The sequence below is a fragment of the Bufo gargarizans genome, chromosome 1 (genome assembly GCF_014858855.1).
Source record: "Bufo gargarizans isolate SCDJY-AF-19 chromosome 1, ASM1485885v1, whole genome shotgun sequence".
Taxonomy (NCBI): Eukaryota; Metazoa; Chordata; class Amphibia; order Anura; family Bufonidae; genus Bufo; species Bufo gargarizans.
The window spans coordinates 577,588,978-577,613,281 of record NC_058080.1 but is presented as its reverse complement, the minus strand read 5'-3'; the positions used below and the strand labels follow the sequence as shown (position 1 = coordinate 577,613,281).

Genomic DNA, 24,304 nt, shown 5'->3' with positions numbered 1-24,304 from the left:
AACATGTCGTGTTTTCCGGTTGACTTACAGGCTCTTCCTCAGTAGTTTCCACTGTATCTTTCTCTGTAACTTCCTCTGGAGCTTCCTCTGAACATTCCTCACTCGTTTCCAACAAGGCAAGAATAAAACTCTGCTGCTTCAGGATTCAGTTCTATGTTTTCCCTTGTGTTCTCTCTTTGGGTTACAGGGATGAGCAATCTACATTGTTGTTGTTCAAGATCCAATTCATCTTCTGATGTTCCCTCAGATGTCTGTGTTGCTGGTTAAGGAATCTTTGAAACTTGGCCCCGTCTTCTAGTACTGGGTCTGTCAGGTATCTGCTGACCTTGGTCGACAGGTAAGTAATCGCAAGGCAATAACAAATTTCGGTGTAGGATTCTTGTTCGGCCTTTTCCAGTTTCTGGCTTTACCTCATACACTGTGCTATCTTCACACCTTCTCCTCAGGACAACATGTACAGTGTCTTCCCAGAACGATCTCAGTTTTCCTGGTCCTCCTCTTTCAGTCAGGTTTTTTACAAGGACTCTACTGCTGGGTGAAGGTTCTACTCCATGAGTTTTTCTGTCATAGTGCTCTTTTCCTCTTTGCACAGCTTGTGTAGCTACCTTTGAAGCAACCTGATAGGCTTCAGTCATCCTATCTGTCCATGTTATTACATACTCAGAGTGGTTTTTATATTTTTCCACGACTGGATTGTCAAACATGCTGTCTATTGGTAGTCTTGAAAATCTCCCGAACAGTAGGAAAAATTGAGAATATCCCGTAGCTTCACTTTTGGTACAGTTGTATGTATGTATTACCTGGGTAAGTGAATTCTCCCAGTCTTTCTTTGCGGTTAAATCTTTTGCTTTGTCCGTTTTCTTCTGGATGATATGGAGTCATGTGGGAGTTCTGAATGTGGTAGTGTTTTCCTAAGGCCAAGAATAACTGGTTTTCAAATTCTTTTCCCATGTCATGGTGAATTCTGGTAGGAAAACCGAATTTCAAGACAAAGTCACTGAATATCTTATCGGCCACAGTCTTTGCTGACTTGTTTTTGGTTGCGTAGGCCTGAGTAAACCTGGTGAAGTGGTCTATTACTACTAGTATATACTCATAACCTCCTTTGCACATTTCCAGATGGAGGAAGTCGATGGAGACCATCTCAAAGGGATAATTCTGGTAGGCTTATTAGGGCGTTTGTCTTTCAGGCAGGTGCACGGGTGGTTAATGTATTGCTCAGCGTCTCTCTGCATATGTGGCTAAAATAATCTTTCTCTGATCAAGTTTACAGTCCTTTCAACTCCTAGGTGTCCCATTTCTTAATGCAATTCTTTCAAAAGCGTACAGACCTCCATAGTTGTAGGGCACAAAAATATAAAAGGGACCTAGACCTAAGGTCGAGGGTTTGTACCCCAAAATAATGCAGGCCAGGACAGGGGGGCGATCATGAACGTCTCCAGGGCTACCCATATCGGAGGGCATTGGTGACCGTGGACCAGGAGGAACTGTGCTAGTTGTACTGCTTTATAGTACTTAATGAAATTGGGAACTGGCCTCCACTGTGAAAGATCACGATGGAGCCGGTGAAGATCTGCTAGGGGAACTGGAATTGGTCTTAAATAGGTATAACAAACGCTGTAAGATTACCATTTTGATGGGTGGATTCTGCCTAACCAAGACGACAGAGGCGAGTCCCATTTGCCCAGATTAGACCTGATCCCTCAATAAAGGGGAAAATAGTTCATTCTAAATATTGGATAGTTAAGCAGTAAGGTAAAAGCCTAGGTAAGGCAATTTATTGGGGCAAGTGCGGAAGCCAAATTCTCGTTCTACTAGGGCAATGGTGTTGGGAGGAGTGTTACAGTGTAGGACCTCAGACTTAGGGTCCATTCACATGTCCGTGGTGTATTGTGGATCCGCAATACACCGGGCCGCACATGGCCGGCACTAAATAGAGAAGTCCTCTTCTTGTCCACAGCTGCGGACAAGAATAGGACATGCTCTATTTTCTTGCGGAACTGCGGACCGTAAGTTCGGGGCTGCGCTCCAGAAATGCGGATGCGGAGAGCACATAGTGTGCTCCCCGCATCCATTCCGTCCCCATAGAGAATGAATGGATCTGCAACTTCGCACCCGTTCCACACGATTGCGGAACGGATGCAGACCACACTTGCGGACGTGTGAATGGAGTCTAAGAGGTATTTATTTTCAATCCAGAGGCTTTAAAGAACTCTTGCAAAAGGACATTAAGGTTGGGAAGAGAGAGAGAGCCGGGGTAGTGATTGTTAGGAGCAGGTCATCTGCAAATAGATTCACCTTTAATTCCTGAGTCCCCATGGTGATCCCTGTGATGTTGGGGTCTTGCCATATAAGGGCAGCTAGAGGTTCGATTTCTAAAGCAAAAAGGGCTGGGGATAGGGGGCATCCCTGCCTCGTACCTCTTCCAATTTTAATAGGTGAGGCGGTAGCAGAGGGCAATTTCAAGAAGGCCGTGGGAGTAAAGGGAGGACGGATAACAGGTATTCCCATGAAAGGCAATCAAAAGCTTTTTCTAAGTCCAATGAAAGTAATGTCAAGGGAAGTTGGTGTTGGTGGGACCATGAGATCGCATTAAGTTTTTGCAAACATTATCAGGGGATTCACGTTGGGAATGAATCCCACCTGGTCAGGATGGAGCAAATGGGTGTTTTCCTTTTTTTACACCGGTGCGCCAATTTTTCTGTGTGCCTCTTGTGTGATGGAAAAAGGTGTCTTTGAACTATGTGTTAGGTCTAATTGATATGGTCGTGTTTGCTCAGTGATTTCCATCAGCGACAATAAGCCAAAACCAGAACCTGAGCCTACACAGAGCTATGGTATAATAGAAAGATTTGTAGTGGTTTCTTGTTTTTGGTCCAGAACTGGTTTGGCTTACTGTTGTGGAAATTTTATTAGGATGTGTATTTAATATATTGTGTATTGTCATCATGTCTCTCAGTGTCAGGGTAAACCATTGGAGTGGATATCTTCCCGTGTATGTCCTGTAAAGAAACGTGCGTTTGTTGTCTCTAGTGCGCCTGATCAGCCGCTGGAGATAATGACGCTGTACTGTAAATAAACATGCATGTGGATCATAGTAACTTTATCTGGCATTGATCACTGAGCAAGGCTGGATAAAGTTCGCTCCAGTGGTAATGTTAGATTATTGTATACATGTGTTTGTTAGCTGGCTATGTTATTCTAAATGATGGTGTCTTGTCTTCCTATGTCATCACTTCCTGTATATGTCATCACTTCCTGTATGTCATCACTTCCTGTATCCTTGTCTTGGGCCAGCCCCTTTTACACCTTTTGTTAGTCAATAAAGGACGGAGACTGGGCAAGGAGGGGAAGGAGTTGCTCAGAATTTCAATCAAGATGGTAGCAACTGGGTCTGTCTCTTACTGCAGTTGAGGGAAAATGGATTTGCCTTTTTCCTTACACAAACTTTGATGCGAGCTGATTACGACTATTCATTTTTCTACAACACTTACAAATACTGATATGTGATTTAGGCCTAAGGCAGGGGTCTCAAACATGTGGCTGCATGCAATGAGCCAATTATCTGCAGCCTGTAAGCAGCAGAGACACATCTTCAATGAGGAAAGATGAGCATTTCGCCTCAGACAGCGGCCGACCTACCTCTGAGGGGCCGACCTACCTTTGTCCCCACCGTTCAGCCTCAAAGACTGCAGGCCATTGTGCTAGAAGCGACATCATCGCTACCTACTGCGCCGGGTCTCAGGCGATGTGATGCCGGGATCATGAATGTCTGCGTCCTGATGCAAAAAATATAGAACATGTCCTATTCTTGTCCGTTTTGTGGACAAGAATAGGCATTTCTATTATGGGCGGCCCGCAGTCGTGTGCATAAGCCCTTATAATTATTTAAAATGCTGTGTAACCTGAGAGTCCTGGAATTTATTGCAAGACACTGACAGCATTATGTCAGTGTAATTCAGCCAGAGTTACACAGCATTAAAAATTATTATAATGCTGTGTGATCCTGTCAGAGGAGTGGAGGTGAGAACAGGAACTCACACTGAAACGCAGCGAGTTTCTCGCATCTAAAGTGCGGGAATTGATCTGCTGTGCGGGTTTTGAAATCTGCAGCATGTCAATCGAGCTTTTCACAGCTCACACATCACTGCATAGAGACTAGATATTTTTCCTAGGGTACTGCCATATGCTTAGGCTTTCTGATGCAGTTTTAGGCTAGGGCTACAAGACGACATGAGTCGGGCGACACATAGGGCTACTACACTGCAACATGTGTCGCATTACATTTTGTCGCACCAATGTCACGTGACCATTTTTATGGTGTCGCACTGCGACATGCGACGCGTCAGTCGCAGAAAAATCCATCTTGGATGGATTTTTTGCTACTGTAGTGTCGCAGTCGGAGCATGTCGCAGTGCGACACCATAGACTATCATTATAAAATTTGTTGTGCGATACATGTCGTCGTGTAGCCCTAGTCTTAGAAGCAAAAACCAGGAGTAAATAAAAAAAAAAAATGAGAAGTAGTATCAGAAGTATCTTAGGCCACCATGTTGCGGAATACATGCTTTTCTCCGCACGGATTCCTGTATAGAAGAAACGTAGTACTAAAGTACCAGCAAAGTGTATGAGATTACACTAATCTCATGTACACTTTGCAGACTATTTTTTTTGTGTGCGTGACCTGCCTTGCGGTTTTTGAATTAAATAGCATGTCAATTATGTTTGCGGTTTTAGCTGCTGATTTCACCCTTTTCAATGGGACGTTGAAATCTGCTTCAAATCTGCAACAAAAACACAATAGTGCGGATTTATGTACTTTTTGGTGCAGATTTCATGCGTATTTTCTACACATAAATCTGCACCATGTGCCTCCACCCTAAGATCTCCTGAGTGCAGGTGAATGCACATAAGATCCGCACGGAAATTCATTTCTGTATCATATTCGCACCATTCGAGTCGCGGACAGCTGTGGTCAAGAACCACCTGCCTGATTTTTAACTAATAAAGACCACTCTGAATAGGCGGTCAGAATTCTTAATGCCCCGCGGTATTGAAGGTGGGGGATCGGGCCGTGTGGTCGTACCCTAAAGCAATTGTTAATAGCTCCATGGTATTGAAGGTGGGGGATCGGACCGTGGGTCATAACCTAAGGGCTCTTTCATATGAGAGGATGCTGTGCGGGTAATCCGCTGCGTGAAAGAGTGCCAAGACCCGCTCCGGACAGCAGAAGCACGGAGCAGTAACATGGTTGATAAAGCTCCGTGCCTCTCTGTGATCTTTTTACTATAAAATCACAGTGAGATAAAGTTGTCTCTGTGATTTTGTAGTAAAAAGATCACAGAGAGGCACGGAGCATTATCAGTCATGTTACTGCTCCGTGTCTCTGCTGTCCGGAGCACGGCTTGGCTCTCTTTTACGCAGCGGGTGACACGCACGGCATCCGCTCATGTGAAAGAGCCCTAAGGCTCCCGGCACACGGTTGCAGGTAAACACCCCTAAGATCCGTGTAGATTTGTGTGTGTTTCTGCAGCACAAACAGTGGTTTGATGTGCGAATTTGATGCGGTTTTGGCGCAGATCTCACCCTTCAATTGAAAAGGGTAAACTCCACAGCTAAAACCACAAACATAAGTGACATGCTATTTAATTTGAACTGCACGGCAGGTCGATTTACGCACAGAGAAAATCCGCAAAGTGTACATAAGATTAGTGCACACTTTAATGGTACTGTAATATGCTGCGGTTTTTCCGTACAGGAGTTCACTCGGGGGGAAACCGGCATGTATTCTGCTACATGTGCAGGTGACCAGAGATTTTCTCCTGCATGCTCCCTGTGCAGAAAGTGTGCTGCCACCTGCTCAGGTTTTTTTATGCAGTTTTTAAGCCAAAATCAGGTTTGGATCATAAAAAAGAAAAAGTATGAAGGACAGCTACCATTGCTCATATTTTAATGAACTTCTAGTCTTTGCTTCGAAAACATCATCAGAAAACCTGAGCATGTGGCAGCTCCCTAGAAAAAACATCTAGCGCCTGTGCAGTGGTGTGAGCTGTAAAAAAAAAAAAACAGCTCCACATCTCCGCCTAGCGGCCACAAGCTGCGCTGCTCCTTTGCCTTCAGCCACATCGTAAGCTGCTTTGCTGCCTCTAGCGGTCACGGGCGGAATCGCAATCGTTTTACTTCCTGCTTCTGGCTCATAGGGTGGGACAGCGGAAGTGTCTAAGCAGTATCCCCGGTGTGTAGCGATCGTCTCCTGCTACGTTACCGCAATCATGCCGGTAAGTGGTGAAGTGGTAGCAATACTAGAGGACGATCACCGGAATGCCTGACGTGCGGCGTGTAACCCGGTGCAGGACTGTGTGTGTTCTTCAGGAAGTGATGGGTGAGGCCGAAGGAAGCGCTCTACCTGCACCGGGGACTCATGATGTAGCAGTGCTGAGGCTGTTCTAGGTGGCTTTTGATTTCCATTACAGTACTACATCTCCCAGTCCTTTGGTTGTGCTGTGCCCTGACTGCTGGGTGACAACCAGTATGGATGTCATATTTGCTTCCTATAGGGAAATCTGTTATACAGTGTATGGGGTGGTACTGGTAACTGGGCACTCTCATGAGCCTGGGAACGCTGGTGGTGGTGGTGGGGGGTTATGGATTGGGACCCAGATTTCTTAGAGATTGTTGTATCCGTTATTCTACCTTGATATGTCAGAACTCAAGAGTTAATACTTCTTATCTCCTACAAGGAGTTATGAAGATCCAGCATTAGGGCTCATTCACGCGACCGTATGAATGAGTCCGCATCCGTTCCATGATTTTGCGGGATGGGTGCAGACCCATTCATTTTAATGGCTGCCCCGCAAAAATATAGAGTTTGTCCTATTCTTGTCTGCAATTGCAGATAAGAATAGGCATTTTCTGTGATAGTGAAGGCCATGTGCAGTCCGCAAATTGCGTGTTTTGCGGATCCACAGAACACTATGGTCGTGTCAATGTCCCCTATGTATAATGGTTCAAGTAGCCTGACTGAAAAGGGAACAGGATGTGGCTTTCTGTGCTGTGCACACTCCTGCGGCAACTTGTGGTAGGTATGGCAGCAGTCAGTGTGGTGTCGCAGCCGTCGGTGTAATCAAAAGTGACTGCACCGGACAATAAAGGAGGATTATTGGGAAGGAATGTTAGTATGAACACTGTCTCCCAATAATCTGCAGGTGCCACTGATCACCCAATGAATAAGCAAAACCAAAATCATTGGTATGTGGGCACCAACAATGATCTGCTGCCCAGGAACAATGACTCTGTATGAGGACACGCGATAGCGGTAGTCTTCCCTCCTCATACAGTGGAGGTGATCGCTGCGTGTAAATGCAGCTCTTTAATTCCACTCATAAGCAGCAATTATCAGGAGGGAACAGTTTGTTCCTGATAATTGCCTGCTCCGTGTTCGCATATAAACATGCTTTAACCCCTTCAGCCACCTTGACATACCCGAGGGAATGTATGAAGCGGGCTGCTGCGCTGAGCCTGCTCCATATGCGGTAGATGGAGGCTATATGGAGGCATCCGGCCTCAATGACGCTGAAATCGCGTGGCTGCGATGAGTGAAACTTCAATGAAAGCTATTATTCTAAAAGGTTTAGGCAATAAAGCAGTGAGTGAGCGGCGGGGCCGAAGTACAGTCACCGCATTGGCACCGCCTCATTTGCATGCCACCGGCCCCTCCCACAGGTTTAGCTCCGGTATATTAGGGCATCTGTGGATGCCACTTTTATGGAGTGGGGAATCTGTGGGTGACACATATATAGCAGTGCCATCCACAGATCCACCCCCATAACGGTGTCATCCACAGATCTCCCCCACCCATAACGGTGCCACCCACAGATCCCCCATAGTAGTGTCATGCACAGACCACCATTACTTCAAAAGCACACCTTTTGGTTAAAAATATTTTTCTTCTTATTTTCCTCCTCAAAAACCTAGGTGAGTCTTATAGGGTGAAAAATACGGTAAACAATGAAAAATAAACAAAACCGTTAACCACCACATCCAAAAATGTCTGAACTACCAAAATATAAAAATATTCGTTCTGTGTGGTGTACCCTGTAACAGAAAAAAAAACATAATTCACAATTTTTTTGTCCTCCATTCCCCCCCAAAATTGAATCAGGCCTCTTGCACACGTCTGTATGCCCTCCGAGATATACGGTCCGTGAGCGGCATTGATCATGCGCACGGGAGCACACAGCATCATAGATTACAATGCCGCGGTGCACGTCGGGCCGCCCGCGGGACTATTGTCCCATACTCGTGAGACCATATGGGTGTGGAACAATAGCCCCACCATCGGCCCAACGTGCATAGCGGCATTGTAATCACAGGATCATTGTAATCTATGATGCTGTGTGCTCCTGATCAATGCCGATCCGGGACATATGGCCCGCTCACAGACTGTATATCTCGGAGGGCATACGATCGTGTGAAAGAGGCCTCACAGTGATCAAAAAGTTGCACGCACCCCAAAAATGGTACCAAAAAAAATGACAGTTCATCCCCAAAAAAACAAGCCCTCATACAGCTCTGTGGATAGAAGTGCTGGCTTTCAGAAAAGGACGATTCAAAGAAAGGTTAGATTTTTATATATATTTTTTAAGTATTAAAACTAAAAAACTATACAAATTTGGTATTTCTGTAATCGCATTGAGCCGCAGAATAAGGACTTCGTGTCATTTTTAGCGCACAGTGAATGTCGTAATGTCAAAACCTAGAAAAGCTTGTTGGAATAGTGTTGTTTTTTTTTTTGTAAAACCACACAGAATTTTTTCCTGTTTTCCAATAGAAGACATGATAAATGAAATGGTGCCATTAACAAATACAACTTATCCCACAAAAAAAACAAATAAGTCCTCATATGGCTATGTAAACGGAAAATTAAAAAAATTATGGCTATTGGAATGTGGGGGAGGGGGAGGAAATGAAAGTGGACCTAGTTATTACAGCGTTAAACGAAAAAGTACATCAAAACAAAAAGAGATCGGTCTTCAGTCTGGAGATGTCCTGATCTTTCATGTTGCAAAAAATGTGAACAGTGTGCAGCAAATGATGGCAAACTGTAGAGCAAGGATCAGCAACCTCTGGCACTCCAGAAACTACAACTCCCAGAATGCTCCATTTCACTTCTTTTGGAGTTAGGGCTCTTTCACACGAGCGGATGCCGTGCGGGTAATCCGCTGCGTGAAAGACAGCCAAGCCCCTCTCCGGACAACAGAGACACGGAGCAGTAACATGATTGATAATGCTCTGTGCCTCTCTGTGATCTCTTTACTACAAAACCACGGTGACAACTTTATCTCACGGTGATTTTCTAGTAAAAAGATCACAGAGAGGCACGGAGCATTATCAATCATGTTAATACTCTGTGTCTCTGCAGTCCAGAGCGCGGCTTTGCTGTCTTTTACGCAGCGGATTAGGGTATTTTTAAACTTGCGTTATTCTTTTCCGGCATAGAGTTCCGTCAAAAGGGCTCTATGCCAGAAAATAACTGATCAGGCATATCCCCATGCATTCTGAATGGACAGAAATCCGTTCAGTTTGCATCAGTATGCCTTCCGTTCAGTCACGGTTAGGCGTTGTGGCCGGACATAATACCGCAGCATGCTTAGGTATTATGTCCGTCCAAAATGCCTGATCAGTCGCCGGAATGCCGGATCCGGTATTAATTCCCATTGACTTGCATTAGTGCCGGATCCGGCATTGCAAAACAACTGAAGGATGTATCCGTCCTTCCGGTGTGCGCATGCGCAGACCGGGAAAACTGTGAAAGATTGCAAGACAGATCCGTCCTTCCGCATGACAAGCGGAGAGATGGATCCGTTCTTGCAATGCATTTGTATACGGATCCGCACCCGGATGCGTCTACAAATGCTGTCAGTTGTCACACTGATCGGCGGATCCGGCAGGCAGCTCCGACGATGGAACAGCCTGCCGGATCACACTAGCGCTAGTGTGAAAGTACCCTAACCTGCACGGCATCCGCACGTGTAAAAGAGCCCTCACAAGAACAGCCGCACCTGTAAAAGAGCCCTCACAAGAACAGCCGCACATGTTTGCATGCTGGGAGTTGTAGTTTTACAGCAGCTGGAGTGCTGAAGGTTGCTGATCTCTGGTCTAGAGGGGGGAAAACCACGGATGACAAATCCACATGTCCTGCATTGATCTGCTGCTTCTCAGCATAATTAGTAAACGGTCCACGAGGCACTTTGTAAAGTTTTCATGCATAGGCCTATTCACCACATCAAGGAGGCTCTTTACATATTTTGGCGCAGCACCACATGGCAACCACCTCTACACAGCACCTGCAGGCTGTGAGACCCGGCAGCCCAACAGCACCCCTGGCTCTGGGCCACTCCAACCCACAGGCACAGCAGCAACAATACGTGAACAGATTAGCTGAATTTGCCGAGATGGCAGTCTACAAAAGAAAACCCCAGCATTAGCCTGGAGTGAGGGTGCTCGCTGGGCTATCAGGCGTCTTCTATCAGACCGCTCCAGAAGCACAGATCCTAAATGGCTATGGTCACCAGCCCAGTAACCTGTATAAAGAATGACTCGCTGTCCTCTCTGCCTATGCATACACAGGTATTCAGAATCCTGGGTGAATCACAGTGTCTGCCGTACCAGCCAGCAGAACAGCCATTACACGTACATTTGCTCACTTATTATCTGCTAATATAATTGTAGCGTACATACAGAAAATAGCCAGAAATGTACTTTTTTTTTTTTTAGAAGTGTTTTCTTTTGTACCATGCATTCTTCTCCCAACCATTCTTATAATGCAAAATATCCCCTCTGGTTTTCTGTCATTGAATTTCTGTAGATTTTATGTAAGGCTACTTTCACACTGGCATTTGGCTTTCCGTTTGTGAGATCCGTTCAGGGCTCTCACAAGCGGTCAAAAACGGATCAGTTTTGCCCTAATGCATTCTGAATGGAAAAGGATCTGCTCAGAAAGCATCAGTTTGCCTCCGTTCTGTCTCCATTCCGCTTTGAAGCGTTTTTCTGTCCGTGATCTGGTGCGGAGCAAGACGGATCTGTCCTGGCACACGATGTAAGTCAATAGGGATAGATCCGTTTGCCTCCGTTCCGTCTCTATTCCTCTTTGGAGGCGGACACCAAAACGCTGCCTGCAGCGTTTTGGTGTCCATCTGACGAAACGGAGCCAAACGGATCCGTTCTGAACGGATGCAGACGTTTGTATTATTTGAACGGATCCATCTGTGCAGATCCATGCCTAACGTGTGCTCGCTTCGGCAGCACATATACTAAAATTGGAACGATAGAGAGAAGATTAGCATGGTCCCTGCGCAAGGATGACATGCAAATTCGTGAAGCGTTCCATATTGTTTAACTCCGTTAACGACAGCTGTCTCTATGAGATGATCAACGCCTCAGTCTCCAATAAACTAGTCAAGGCTAAGTGGCATAACTGGCTTAACTCCCAATTCTACAAAGTTTCATTACTCTTGTGATGTAATGTCGAGCATATAACTCCTTGCCACCCTTTTTATTATTGTTATTTTTTTGTTATTTAATTTGGTTAAGTTAATTTATTATATTGTAACATTTTTTTCTTATTTCCTCCCTTTTTATTGGGACTACAAAGGTCCTGCAAGATTAGATTGATGTTTGAAACAAGTAACACAATGCACATTTCTTGTATGTAATATTTTATTTTATTATTGGAAACAATAAAACATACGTTTAAAAAAAATAATTATAATAATATTTTGTGTAACGCGTTGTAACAGTTTGTATGTGTTCCAGGCCTACCACTCTATGTTAATGGAACCAGACACCAAACTAATCGGAAACATGGCATTACTGCCGATTAGGAGCCAGTTCAAGGGACCTGCCCCCAGAGAGAGTAAGTAGTCGCTGACATTCCTGCTGCAGGACGGATACGAGTCTCAGCACGCTGACCGGCGATCAGTGTCAGCACTGCGCTCTACATGAGACCTGTGAGGAATTAAATTCAGTTTTTCTGGATTTATGTAAACAAAGTTTAATAATTTTAAGGGGTTTTCCAGGACTCTTAGGGGTTTTCCGGCCCTGGGGGTACACGGCTCTGTACACTGTGTAGAGGGTGGGCCTGGTTATTGCAGCACTGCCGCATGCATGTGAATGGCTGCAGTAAACGAATATTTTTGTAATAGAGTATTCTATCGATTATATTTCTCGATTCATTGAGTAATCTAATAAGAAAAAGCTACTTAAAATAACGTACGTAATTAGGTATGTATAAAGTTATTGGTTTGAAGGGGTTAATAACTTTATACATGCCTAATGCCAAGGTGCTTCCATTAACCCCTCTAAACCAATAACTTTATACATGCCCATTGGGTTTGGAGGGGTTAATGGAAGCACCTTGGCATTAGGCATGTATAAAGTTATTGGTTTGAAGAGGTTAATGAAAGCACCTTGGAGGTGCCTTCATTAACCCCTCTCTAAATCAATAACTTTATACATGCCAAGGTGGTGCCTGCAGCCTCCATTAACCACTCTCTCTCCATCTGCCTGCCCCCAGCCTCTGATCTGCCTGCCCCCAGCCTCTGATCTGCCTGCCCCCAGCCTCTGATCTGCCTCCCCTCCCCCAGCCTCTGATCTGCCTCCCCTCCCCCAGCCTCTGATCTGCCTCCCCTCCCCCAGCCTCTGATCTGCCTCCCCTCCCCCAGCCTCTGATCTGCCTCCCCTCCCCCAGCCTCTGATCTGCCTCCCCTCCCCCAGCCTCTGATCTGCCTCCCCTCCCCCAGCCTCTGATCTGCCTCCCTCCCCCAGCCTCTGATCTGCCTCCCCTCCCCCAGCCTCTGATCTGCCTCCCCTCCCCCAGCCTCTGATCTGCCTCCCCTCCCCCCCCAGCCTCTGATCTGCCTCCCCTCCCCCCCCCAGCCTCTGATCTGCCTCCCCTCCCCCCCCCAGCCTCTGATCTGCCTCCCCTCCCCCCCCCAGCCTCTGATCTGCCTCCCCTCCCCCCCCCAGCCTCTGATCTGCCTCCCCTCCCCCCCCAGCCTCTGATCTGCCTCCCCTCCCCCCCCCAGCCTCTGATCTGCCTCCCCTCCCCCCCCCAGCCTCTGATCTGCCTCCCCTCCCCCCCCCAGCCTCTGATCTGCCTCCCCTCCCCCCCCCAGCCTCTGATCTGCCTCCCCTCCCCCCCCCAGCCTCTGATCTGCCTCCCCTCCCCCCCCCAGCCTCTGATCTGCCTCCCCTCCCCCCCCCAGCCTCTGATCTGCCCCCCCCCCCAGCCTCTGATCTGCCTGCCCCCCCAGCCTCTGATCTGCCTGCCCCCTCTGGTAACGCAACCCCCCCTCCCTCCCCAGTATTAATCATTGGTGGCAGTGGCCACAGGGTCCCCCTCCCCCCCCCCCCCCATCATTGGTGGCAGTGTCAGTTCCGATCGGAGCCCCAGCAGTGTAATGCTGGGGCTCCGATCGGTTACCATGGCAGCCAGGACGCTACTGAAGTCCTGGCTGCCATGGTATGTTAGTGAGCAGAGAGCAGCGCATTATACTCACGTGCGCTGTGGCCGACGGTCGCTCCTTCTCATAGGTCTGTGCGGCGCATTGGTAATGCTGTAAGCATTAGCAATCCGCCGCACAGACAGAAGAAGGAGCGACCGGCGGCCACAGCGCACGTGAGTATAATGCGCTGCTCTCTGCTAACTAACATACCATGGCAGCCAGGACTTCAGTAGCGTCCTGGCTGCCATGGTAACCGATCGGAGCCCCAGCATTACACTGCTGGGGCTCCGATCGGAACTGACACTGCCACCAATGATGGGGGGGAGGAGGGGGACCCTGTGGGATATGGCCGGCACATTCATTGGTGGCGCAGTGGCCACAGTCCCTCCCTTCCTCCTCCTACTCTGTCCTCATTGGTCTTCAGCGGCAGCCGCGCACAGTGGGGAGGGAGAGACTCCCTCCTCCTCCCTCCGCTGTGCCGGCTCAGTCCTGCCTCTCTGGCCTCCGGAGGACACGGAAGCGGTGAGTGAGACGCTTAATTTCACTCCCGCTCCGTGATCACGTGATGTAAACGATTCCTCGATGCAGGGAAACTGCATCGATGAATTTTTTGACTCGATTTAATCGAGTTATTCGAATAATCGTTTCAGCCCTAGGCTGCAGTAACCAGCAGTGTATGGAGCTGTGTAGTTCCAGTGCCGCAGCCCCTGAGAACAGCTGATCCCTGGGGGGGGGTCACTCATGATTAACCACCTCCGCACCGCCTAACGCAGATTCGCGTTCCGGAGGTGGCGGCGCTGCGCACAGTCACGCATATACGCGTCATCTCGCGAGACGCGAGATTTCCTGTGAACGCGCGCACACGGGCGCGCGCGTTCACAGGATCGGAAGGTAAGCGAGTGGATCTCCAGCCTGCCAGCGGCGATCGTTCGCTGGCAGGCTGGAGATGTGATTTTTTTTTTAACCCCTAACAGGTATATTAGACGCTGTTTTGATAACAGCGTCTAATATACCTGCTACCTGGTCCTCTGGTGGTCCCTTTTGTTTGGATCGACCACCAGAGGACACAGGGAGCTCAGTAAAGTACCAGAAAACACCACTACACTACACACCCCCTGTCACTTTTAACCCCTGATCACCCATGATCACCCTATATAGACTCCCTGATCACCCCCCTGTCATTGATCACCCCCCTGTAAGGCTCCATTCAGACGTCCGTATGATTTTTACGGATCCACTGATACATGGATCGGATCCGCAAAACACATACGGACGTCTGAATTGAGCCTTACAGGTGGGTGATCACGCATATAGACTTCCTGATCACTTCTCTGTCATTGATCACCCCCCTGTAAGGCTCCATTCAGACGTCCGTATGATTTTTACGGATCCACTGATACATGGATCGGATCCGCAAAACACATACGGACGTCTGAATGGAGCCTTACAGGTGGGTGATCAATGACAAGGGGGTGATCACCCATATAGACTTCCTGATCACCCCCCTGTCATTGATCACCCCCCTGTAAGGCTCCATTCAGACGTCCGTATGCGTTTTGCGGATCCGATCCATGTATCCGTGGATCCGTAAAAATCACACAGACGTCTGAATGGAGCCTTACAGGGGGGTGATCAATGACAGGGGGGTGATCACCCCATATAGACTCCCTGATCACCCCCCTGTCATTGATCACCCCCTGTAAGGCTCCATTTAGACATTTTTTTCAGACTTCTTTTCACGCTTTAGGGCCCCTAAAATGCCAGGGCAGTATAAATACCCCACATGTGACCCCATTTCGGAAAGAAGACACCCCAAGGTATTCCGTGAGGGGCATATTGAGTCCATGAAAGATTGAAATTTTTGTCCCAAGTTAGCGGAAAGGGAGACTTTGTGAGAAAATACAAAAAAAATCAATTTCCGCTAACTTGTGCCTAGAAAAAATAATAATTCTAGGAACTCGCCATGCCCCTCACGGAATACCTTGGGGTGTCTTCTTTCCAAAATGGGGTCACATGTGGGGTATTTATACTGCCCTGGCTTTTTAGGGGCCCGAAAGCGTGAGAGGAAGTCTGGGATCCAAATGTCTAAAAATGCCCCCCTAAAAGGAATTTGGGCCGCTTTGCGCATTTAGGCTGCAAAAAAGTGTCACACGTGGTATCGCCGTACTCAGGAAAAGTTGGGGAATGTGTTTTGGGGTGTCATTTTACATATACCCATGCTGGGTGAGATAAATATCTTGGTCAAATGCCAACTTTGTATAAAAAAATGGGAAAAGTTGTCTTTTGTCAAGATATTTCTCTCACCCAGCATGGGTATATGTAAAAACACATTCCCCAACTTCTCCTGAGTACGGCGATACCACATGTGTGACACTTTTTTTGCCGCCTAGGTGGGCAAAGGGGCCCACATTCCAAAGAGCACCTTTAGGATTTCACAGGTCATTTTTTACACATTTTGATTTCAAACTACTTTGCACACATTAGGGCCCCTAGAATGCCAGGGCAGTATAACTACCCCACAAGTGACCCCATTTTGGAAAGAAGACACCCCAAGGTATTTTGTGATGGGCATAGTGAGTTAGTGAGTTAGTGGAATATGAGACTTTGTAAGAAAAAAAAATAATAATAAAATGTTTCCGCTAACTTGTGACAAAAAATAAAAAGTTCTATGAACTCACTATGCCCATCAGTGAATACCTTAGGGTGTCTACTTTCCGAAATGGGGTCATTTGTGGGGTGTTTCTACTGTCTGGCCATTGTAGAACCTCAGGAAACATGACAGGTGCTCAGAAAGTCAGAGCTGCTTCAAAAAGCGGAAATTCACATTTTTGTACCATAGTTTGTAAACGCTATAACTTTTACCCAAACATTTTTTTTTTTATCAAAGACATGTAGAACAATAAATTTAGCGAAAACTTTATATATGGATGTCGTTTTTTTTTGCAAAATTTTACCACTGAAAGTGAAAAATTTCATTTTTTTGCAAAAAAAATCGTTAAATTTCGATTAATAACAAAAAAAGTAAAAATGTCAGCAGCAATGAAATACAACCAAATGAAAGCTCTATTAGTGAGAAGAAAAGGAGGTAAAATTCATTTGGGTGGTAAGTTGCATGACCGAGCAATAAACGGTGAAAGTAGTGTAGTGCAGAAGTGTAAAAAGTGGCCTGTTCATTAAGGGGGTTTCAGCTAGCGGGGTTGAAGTGGTTAAAGGGAGTCTTTCACCTAATCTGAGCGTTTTAGACCGCTCAGATCAGGTTATAGACTCTTTGACCATCATTACAATGTTACCTTTCTTTTTTGTGTCCCTCGTCTAGATCATGAAAAAAACACTTTTTAAACGTATGCAAATGATCTTCTGAAGGTGCCCAGGGGTGGCGATACTGGGCAATGTGCCCATAAAAACACACCTCTTTCAGCCCTCTGGTCCGCCCTTCTGTCCTATTATTACCTCCGCCTCTTTCGTTGGCCGGCGCATGCGCAATATGAAAAGCTGTTCCTCTGCCCATAATGGGCAGAGCAGTGCGCAGGTGACGTCCGCCGGCTGGAGGCAGAGGAGGAGGTAATAATAGGACAGAAGGGCGGGCCAGAGGGCTGAAAGAGGTGTGTTTTTCTGGGCACATTGCCCAGTATCGCCTCCCCTGGGCACCTTCAGAAGATCATTTGCATACGTTTAAAAAGTGTTTTTTTCATGATCTGGACGAGGGACACAGAAAACAAAGGTACCATTGTAATGAGGGTCAAAGAGTCTATAACCTGATCTGAGCGGTCTAAAACGCTCAGATTAGGTGAAAGACTCCCTTTAAAAAGCTGTCCCAAAACCCCTTTGAGATCCATTACATATATAAACTTTTTTAAGAGGTTGTCCTAACGCACAACCATCCCCTGATGGCACAACCCTTTTAAGCATCATTGTATTGCATGGACAAGCTGGCTTCTCCTTCGGCTCATAGAGAGGCCGTTAATACACCAATATTCAGGGTAGCAACAGTATTTCCTACAACATTGCCATTCTGACACCCTGTGTGGCAAGCTTGTGGCAATCGGATTGTTTGAGATCAGATTATTGGGCTTGTTTTATTACTGGCCATGGTGAGGAAATACATATTAGTTTTGCAGTGATTTGCATAATGTACATGGCATTATTAGATCAGTCAAGTAGTATTATATTACCCTGTATATGACTGTATTAGAAATGTGATTTCATAGAGATTCCTTATTTTTCTAGCAAAGGACACAGATATTATTGATGAAGCCATTTATTATTTCAAGGCCAATGTGTTCTTCAAAAACTACGAAATCAAGGCAAGTGGTTTGAGCTATACCAATTGTGTTTTGTGCTGTATTGTCACAACGTATTCAGTTGCCCTTCATTCATTTTTGTATTTTTATACAGAATGAAGCTGACCGGACCTTGATTTACATCACCCTTTATATTTCTGAGTGCTTGAAAAAGTTGCAAAAGGTGAGAATTTGCTTCAAATGCCACATATCAGATTTACAAAATTAGCCAATGAAAATATTGTATGGCGAGGAAAAATAATTGTATAATATATGGCAATACATATTTGGTAAAAAAAACTTGCGTTTGCTACGACCACGAATCGCAGTCAATACATGGTCGCAGCAAATGTGTGAGTCACGCGGCAACTGCATTAGTTCCTAAGGCTGCCCTGCTACACTGCAATACTCGGGCATGCGAAAGGTGCCGCGCCTAAAATCACTGTGTAGTCGTACCCTTGATAAGTGATCGGATTTTATTGGAAATGCTGTATTTGCATTAAATTGGTTCTTCGATAGTTCAGCCCTTAACCGTGCAGCTGATAAGTGAGCGACATTCCTTAGGATATATCCTAGTGTTGGCTGTTTCTGTACCTTCCATACGGTCTGTAGCTCCTCTTCACCATAGACGTGCTGGTGAGCAGGAATATGGTCTGGGTCCGCGTGCTGGTGGTGGTCCCAGCAAGACCGTCCTCTAACCTGTGGATAGATAATAAATATATTTATGGGAAACCCTCTGGATCTGAAGATTACATTAATCAGATCTAGACTAGTTACTAGGGGCATGCCTGACACTGCCATAGAAAAGACTTAAGCGGTTAAGTAAGGGATCCCTAGAAACCAAACTTGGACACCGTTTATCGCCAGACGTCCGCACCTGATGCTATTTCTCAGCTCAAGACAATATTGGCGCTGTGCTACTGATGGAGTGCATGAATAGTAGCGTAACGGTATTCTAACAATTCCAGGCTGTGATATTAATTATATTTTTACTAAAAATACATGTATGTTTATTTTCCACTTTCCAGGAAATCTGTGCATTCTATACCCAGCTGTCATTTCCCACGTATATGTTCCCTTGCTAGATATTTCAGGAATTGTCAGTCATGAGAACGTACCGTACCTTGTCTCGGGACCAGTACGTTACCTGAACCAAAGTTTCCGATATCTGCTGTTATAGTTTACTACTTGTTGGTAAACCATGTCATCAGACATATGATTTTACATTTTTATCAATGAAAAATATTGATCATGTAGTGAAGATTAGATTAATTCCAATACTGAATCTTTATAAAATCTGACAAAATCCTTGCTTGGTTGGCATTTACCGACCTCTGTTCTCGGATGTTTGAGATGATAGCTGTCCATGTTTATTTCTGCTCTGAGGGATGAACATAAAGCCTGGTAAGTGTCTATTCTCTAGGTAACTAATGGGTTTTTCCTCTTTTGAACCAGTGCAATTCTAAAGGACAGGGAGAAAAGGAAATGTACACTCTAGGAATTACGAACTTCCCCATTCCAGGAGAACCAGGGTTCCCACTCAGTGCCATGTATGTGAAACCTTCCAACAAACAGGAGGACGGTAAGATTCAGCTCTTGGTTGCTATGAAGGAGGAGACAGATGTGGAAAACTAAGTAGGTGACATTTTCTTCTCTGGCAAAGGACCCCAGACTGAGCTTTAATCCACAATTGCCTGGTGGTTAGAAGGATCACTGGGATCAAAGTTTAAATCCTTCTAATGGGCCAGTGAGGACACGAGGAGATCAGGGTCCCATAAGTTATTTTTCCGTGCTTACAAATGCTCTGTTCACGCTGGCGACATGTACTAGTTTTTTTTCCTTTCCGGGTGCATGACGAATGTGACAGATCTGGTATGATCCGTTCTGATTTTCCTTACCTAATGACTCCTAATAGGTCTGTCAACTAATACAAGAGCAAGGTAATGTACAATGAGAAAAGCTCATATCATTTAAATCAGGTTTTTAGTATAGTTTTGGCCACAAAAAATATTGGAATGGTCCAAGACACTGGTCACTAGAGCTCCCACAATAATCTGACATTTCATGGTTGCAGCTTTACATGTCCGTGTTATTAGGCTGATCAGGACTTTGATGCAGGACAGCAACACTACGGATAAGGCTCTCTATGCCGCTCCATTGTCACTCGGGATTCATTCATAGTAGCTGACCTAAAACACACATGCTTTGCTCTACCGTCTTAGGCTACTTTCACACTTGAGTTTTTGCCTGATCCGGCAGGGATCAGCAAAAACGCTTTCGTTTCTGATAATACAACCATCTGCCTCCGTTATGAACAGATCCGGTTATATTATCTTTAAAATATCCATAACTGATCCGACATGAACTCCACTGAAAGACAGTGGTTGTCGGATCCGTTTTCTTTTGTGTACAAGAGCTTGCTGCGGTTTTCTCTCCGGTATGGGAACGCAGCCAAACAGAACGGAATGCATTTTTGGAGCATTCCATTCTGTTCACTTACGTTTTGTCCCCATTGTCAATGAATAGGGACAAAACGGAAGCGTTTTTCTCCAGTAGTGAGATCCTATGCCGGATCTCACTACTGGAATGGAAAAGTTAAACACAAGTGTGAAAGTAGCCTTATCTGTGCAGTATTCAGCGGTAAAGGGTGTCTAAATATGGATGCCTCTTGGGAAATGTTTAAAAATAAGAAAATAAATATCTAGAACAATTTACTTAGCACAGCTACATGATAAAATACTGGTTAAAACAACTCCTAATTGATGGTGGTGGACGGGGAACAGGAAATACAATCACAGTAGTGTATGGCCTGAATATAACGTGACCTGATTAAAGGTAACATAATTGTTGTGATGTAGCCACACAAAACATCCAAGCGATGAAACGTGTACTAAATAAATTGGAAAGTGCAGTGCACCAAGTGCTTCCTCAGGGGAGGAACATCACGTGGATGTTTTTTGTGGCTACATCACAACAATTATGTTACCTTTGATTAGTGCGATCACGTTATAAGGATACATGCACACGTTCAGGATTCATATGCGGAGAATCTGCACTGAAATCTGCAGGTGTTTGCAGGCAAATCTGTGCGGTCAATCCGCATCAATTGGTGCGGATTTTACTAAGTGAATGAAGAAAATACGGTCAGGAAAAATAAAATGAATTGACATGCCACGGATTTTGAAATCTGCACTGCAGGTCAATATCCGCACTAAAAAAAAATCTGCATTGTGTGCATTGAGAATTTCAAATTCTCATAGAATACAATGTACATGACCTACGGTGCGGATTTTCCGCACTCAAATCCGCACACAATCCTGATCGTGTGCATTTAGCCTATTCAGGCCATATACTACTGTGCTTATATTTCCTGTTCCCTGCCCACCACCATCAATTAGAATACTGTTAACAACAACTCCTATCATGTGCTATGCTTAATAAAATGAATTATACACATTGATTAGATCTTGTGATATTATTTATTTTTGGTCTATAGGCTATTATTGGTGTTATGTAATTTGGGCAATAGCATTAGGCACTTTTGGGGTCATTTATTAAACTAGTGTAAAGTAGAACTGGCTTAGTTTCCCATAACAACCAATCAGATTCCTCTTTTCATTTTGTACAGCTCCTTTGGAAAATGAAAGGAGGAATCTGATTGGTTGCTATGGGCAACTAAGCCAGTTCTACTTTACACCAGTTTGTACTTATTTTTGGGGAAATATTTGCTTTGGTGTGTAATATTAAAGAGAACCTGTCGCCGCAGGCAGCCTGTTATAGAGCAGGAGATGCTGAGCCGATCATCGTGATTGGTGGTGTCCTAGGGTAGGCCAACCACCAATCTAATAGTTATCACCTATCCTGGCATACCTCTTTAATGATCCCATTATAATCTACACATGATTTTAGCTTGAAAAAACCTAAGCTGTATAATTGCTAAATAAAATCATATATTTTATTGGTCTGTGACTTGTGTATTTTTTGGTTACCTTCTCTCAGAGGTGATGAGGGCATACTTGCAGCAGCTGAGGCAGGAGACTGGCCTTAGACTATGTGAAAAAGTGTTTGACCCTCAAACAGACAAGCCCAGCAAGGTAAGACTGCATTACCTACAATTGATTAGATTGTATATCAAACAGGCTTTGTGTTTAGTGTGGCATCACAGAAAAAAACACCACTAAAACTTCACTTTTAATGTTAGGACAATGTGAAATCACTTGGTACCATCTCCTACCATTTAGTGTTCTATAGGAAAGAAAAATTATCCCTGCCCCTCTCCCGATTTCTATTTAATACCTCCCTAAAAAACGGAATGGCCGCCCTGATAGGGGCGATCCCTTGTCTGGAACCTCCTAGTCAATCCCTGACACAGAGAAAGGTCCCATCACCAAGGTCACAAGATAGTTGTCCAGTGGTCAGGTCAGGGTATCAAATATACAGTATAAACGCACACTACCAGTTACCAAAAAGATAAATCCAAACAAAAATACAAAATTGTATGTTGAATAGGCAAATATTTTTTGGTCCCACTAAGTCCCAACTCGTTTCACTGCGCCATAAGGCGCCAGTTCATCAGCGGACAACAGAAAATGGAATAGTACCCATCTCGATCATCTTAATAAGGTGCATTGATAAAATGACAGTGATAAAGTCACATGAAAAGGCGCTCTAATAATAAAGTGACTATCTGACCATGATTGAAGTGCCGCTCTAAAAGCTATTTAGATCACCCCCTCAGAAATCTCAAGTACAGTTAATGCTCAAAGATGAATGATAATAATGCATCTTATATTGAACCACTCAAGGTCCAGTACTTGTGATACTAAAATGTGTCCAGTTGTAATCGGCAGGTAGTGATGTTACGCCTCAGGGGGGGATCAGGTGGCAGCCATAGGTATTGCACTGTAAATAGACGCGGTGTTGGTCCTCGGTATGGCCGCTCCATTGTCCTCTCTATGCCACTCGGGATTTTTTGGAGACTTTAATTCATTCATTCATAGTAGCTGACATAAAACGCACATGCTTTGCTCTACCGTCTTAGGCTACTTTCACACTGGCGTTTTTACTAGATGCGGCAGGCTTCCGTTACTGATAATACAACCATCTGCATCTGTTATCAACGGAGCCGCTTGTATTATCTTTAACATTGCCAAGACGGATCCATCACGAACTCCATTGAAATTCAATGGTGTCAGAGAAAACTGATCCGTCTCCATTGACTTGCATTGTGGGTCATGACGGATCCGTCCTGCTCCGCATCCAAGGACTGAAAGCAAGCTGCGGTTTGCTCTCCGGTATGAGAACAGAACGGAATGCATTTTGGAGCATTGTGTTCCGTTACGTTTTGTCCCCATTGACAATAAATGGGGACAAAACTGAAGCTTTTTTTTTCTGCTATTGAGACTCTATGACGGATCTCAATACCAAAAAATATTAACGTTAGTGTGAAAGTAGCCTTAGACTATGTTCATACCATGTTCCATGTGCATGAAACTGTAGTATTTGCCAAGCAGTCTGTCTTTTGTTACTTCTTGTACTATGTTGAATATGCTTTTTAAAGTATTTTTTTTTTGGGGGGGGGGGGGATTTACATATTGATGATCTATTCTCAGGATAGGTCATTAATATCAGATCGGCAGGGGTCCAACTCCCGGTCTCCCCAACCGATCACCTGTTTGAGGAAGCCTTGGCACTCACCGGAGCTTCAGTGAGCACTGCAGCTTGCCAAGCATAGCACTGTCTATTTGATAGCGCCTGTGCTCTGTATCACAGCTCAGCCCCGTTACCTTGAATGGGGCTGACCTACGTCTAGGCTGTGTGACTGATGTCTAGGAAGAAGTCTAAGCTCTCATGGAGCGCCGCAGCCTCTTCATTCAGCTGATTGCTGGGGGTCCCAGGAGTCTGACCTTCACCTATCTGATATTGATGACCTATCCTGAAAATTGGCCATCAATATGTACATGTCTTGGTCTTACGTTTAGTGTACATGTTGATGTACAATGCGAACATGGTGTTAACAGAAACAGCAGTTTTAGTATTTGGTGTCATTTAACGTGATCCCTTTCTTTCTGCAGTGGTGGATGTGCTTTGCAAAGAAACAGTTCATGAACAAATCTCTGTCTGGTCCTGGTCAATAAATAAAGAAGCAGAAGAAAATGGAAATTATTGAATTATTTTGTTGTGCTTTTGAGCTAAAGTTTTTTACTGTGTTGTATTATGAACAGTTACAGCCAAACAAAGCAAGTAAACTGGGATTTAGGAGAATATTCATTGTTAAGCTGGTGCTTAATAAAGTAAAAAATCCTTTCTTAATTAATGTTTGGTGGCTTTGTGCTTTGCTGTATCTCCACTGGTTGGAACAGTGATTTGTTACCATGAACATCATCTCCTGTATACCAATAAATGGCGCACATTTTAATGGCTTGCTCTACTTTAAAAAAGAATGTCAGGATTGTTTTTCTTTGCCTATATACTGCAGGATAGGACATTATTAAAGAATACGACAGTGGCTCTTGTTAA

The 24,304-nt window shown here is 45.1% G+C and overlaps 1 protein-coding gene and 1 non-coding gene across 3 annotated transcripts; both read left to right on the top strand.

Annotated features, from left to right (window-relative positions):
* Window positions 1-227: 227 nt before the first annotated feature.
* Window positions 228-24,304, top strand: ARPC3 (actin related protein 2/3 complex subunit 3). 2 transcript variants are annotated; one of them, XM_044275765.1, is made up of 7 exons: window positions 228-337; window positions 11,815-11,914; window positions 17,733-17,809; window positions 17,901-17,969; window positions 19,241-19,367; window positions 21,785-21,879; window positions 23,860-24,304. In XM_044275765.1, the coding sequence occupies exons 2-7, from the start codon at window positions 11,827-11,829 to the stop codon at window positions 23,920-23,922; spliced, it is 519 nt and encodes a 172-aa protein (XP_044131700.1). In that variant the 5' UTR covers window positions 228-337; window positions 11,815-11,826; the 3' UTR covers window positions 23,923-24,304. The 2 variants fall into 2 exon arrangements, with proteins under 2 accessions (XP_044131700.1, XP_044131699.1); XM_044275764.1 differs by lacking the exon at window positions 228-337 and adding an exon at window positions 6,133-6,278.
* LOC122925265 lies at window positions 11,289-11,395 on the top strand. Its single transcript, XR_006387580.1, has one exon. It is a non-coding gene; the product is annotated as a U6 spliceosomal RNA (small nuclear RNA).

Bases quoted from the DNA above. Each gene is read 5' to 3' on its own strand.
- ARPC3 (XM_044275764.1), top strand. The intron at 11,915-17,732 runs GTAAGTAGTCGC...TTATTTTTCTAG, and splicing joins GGGACCTGCCCCCAGAGAGA to CAAAGGACACAGATATTATT. The intron at 17,810-17,900 runs GCAAGTGGTTTG...ATTTTTATACAG, and splicing joins TCAAAAACTACGAAATCAAG to AATGAAGCTGACCGGACCTT.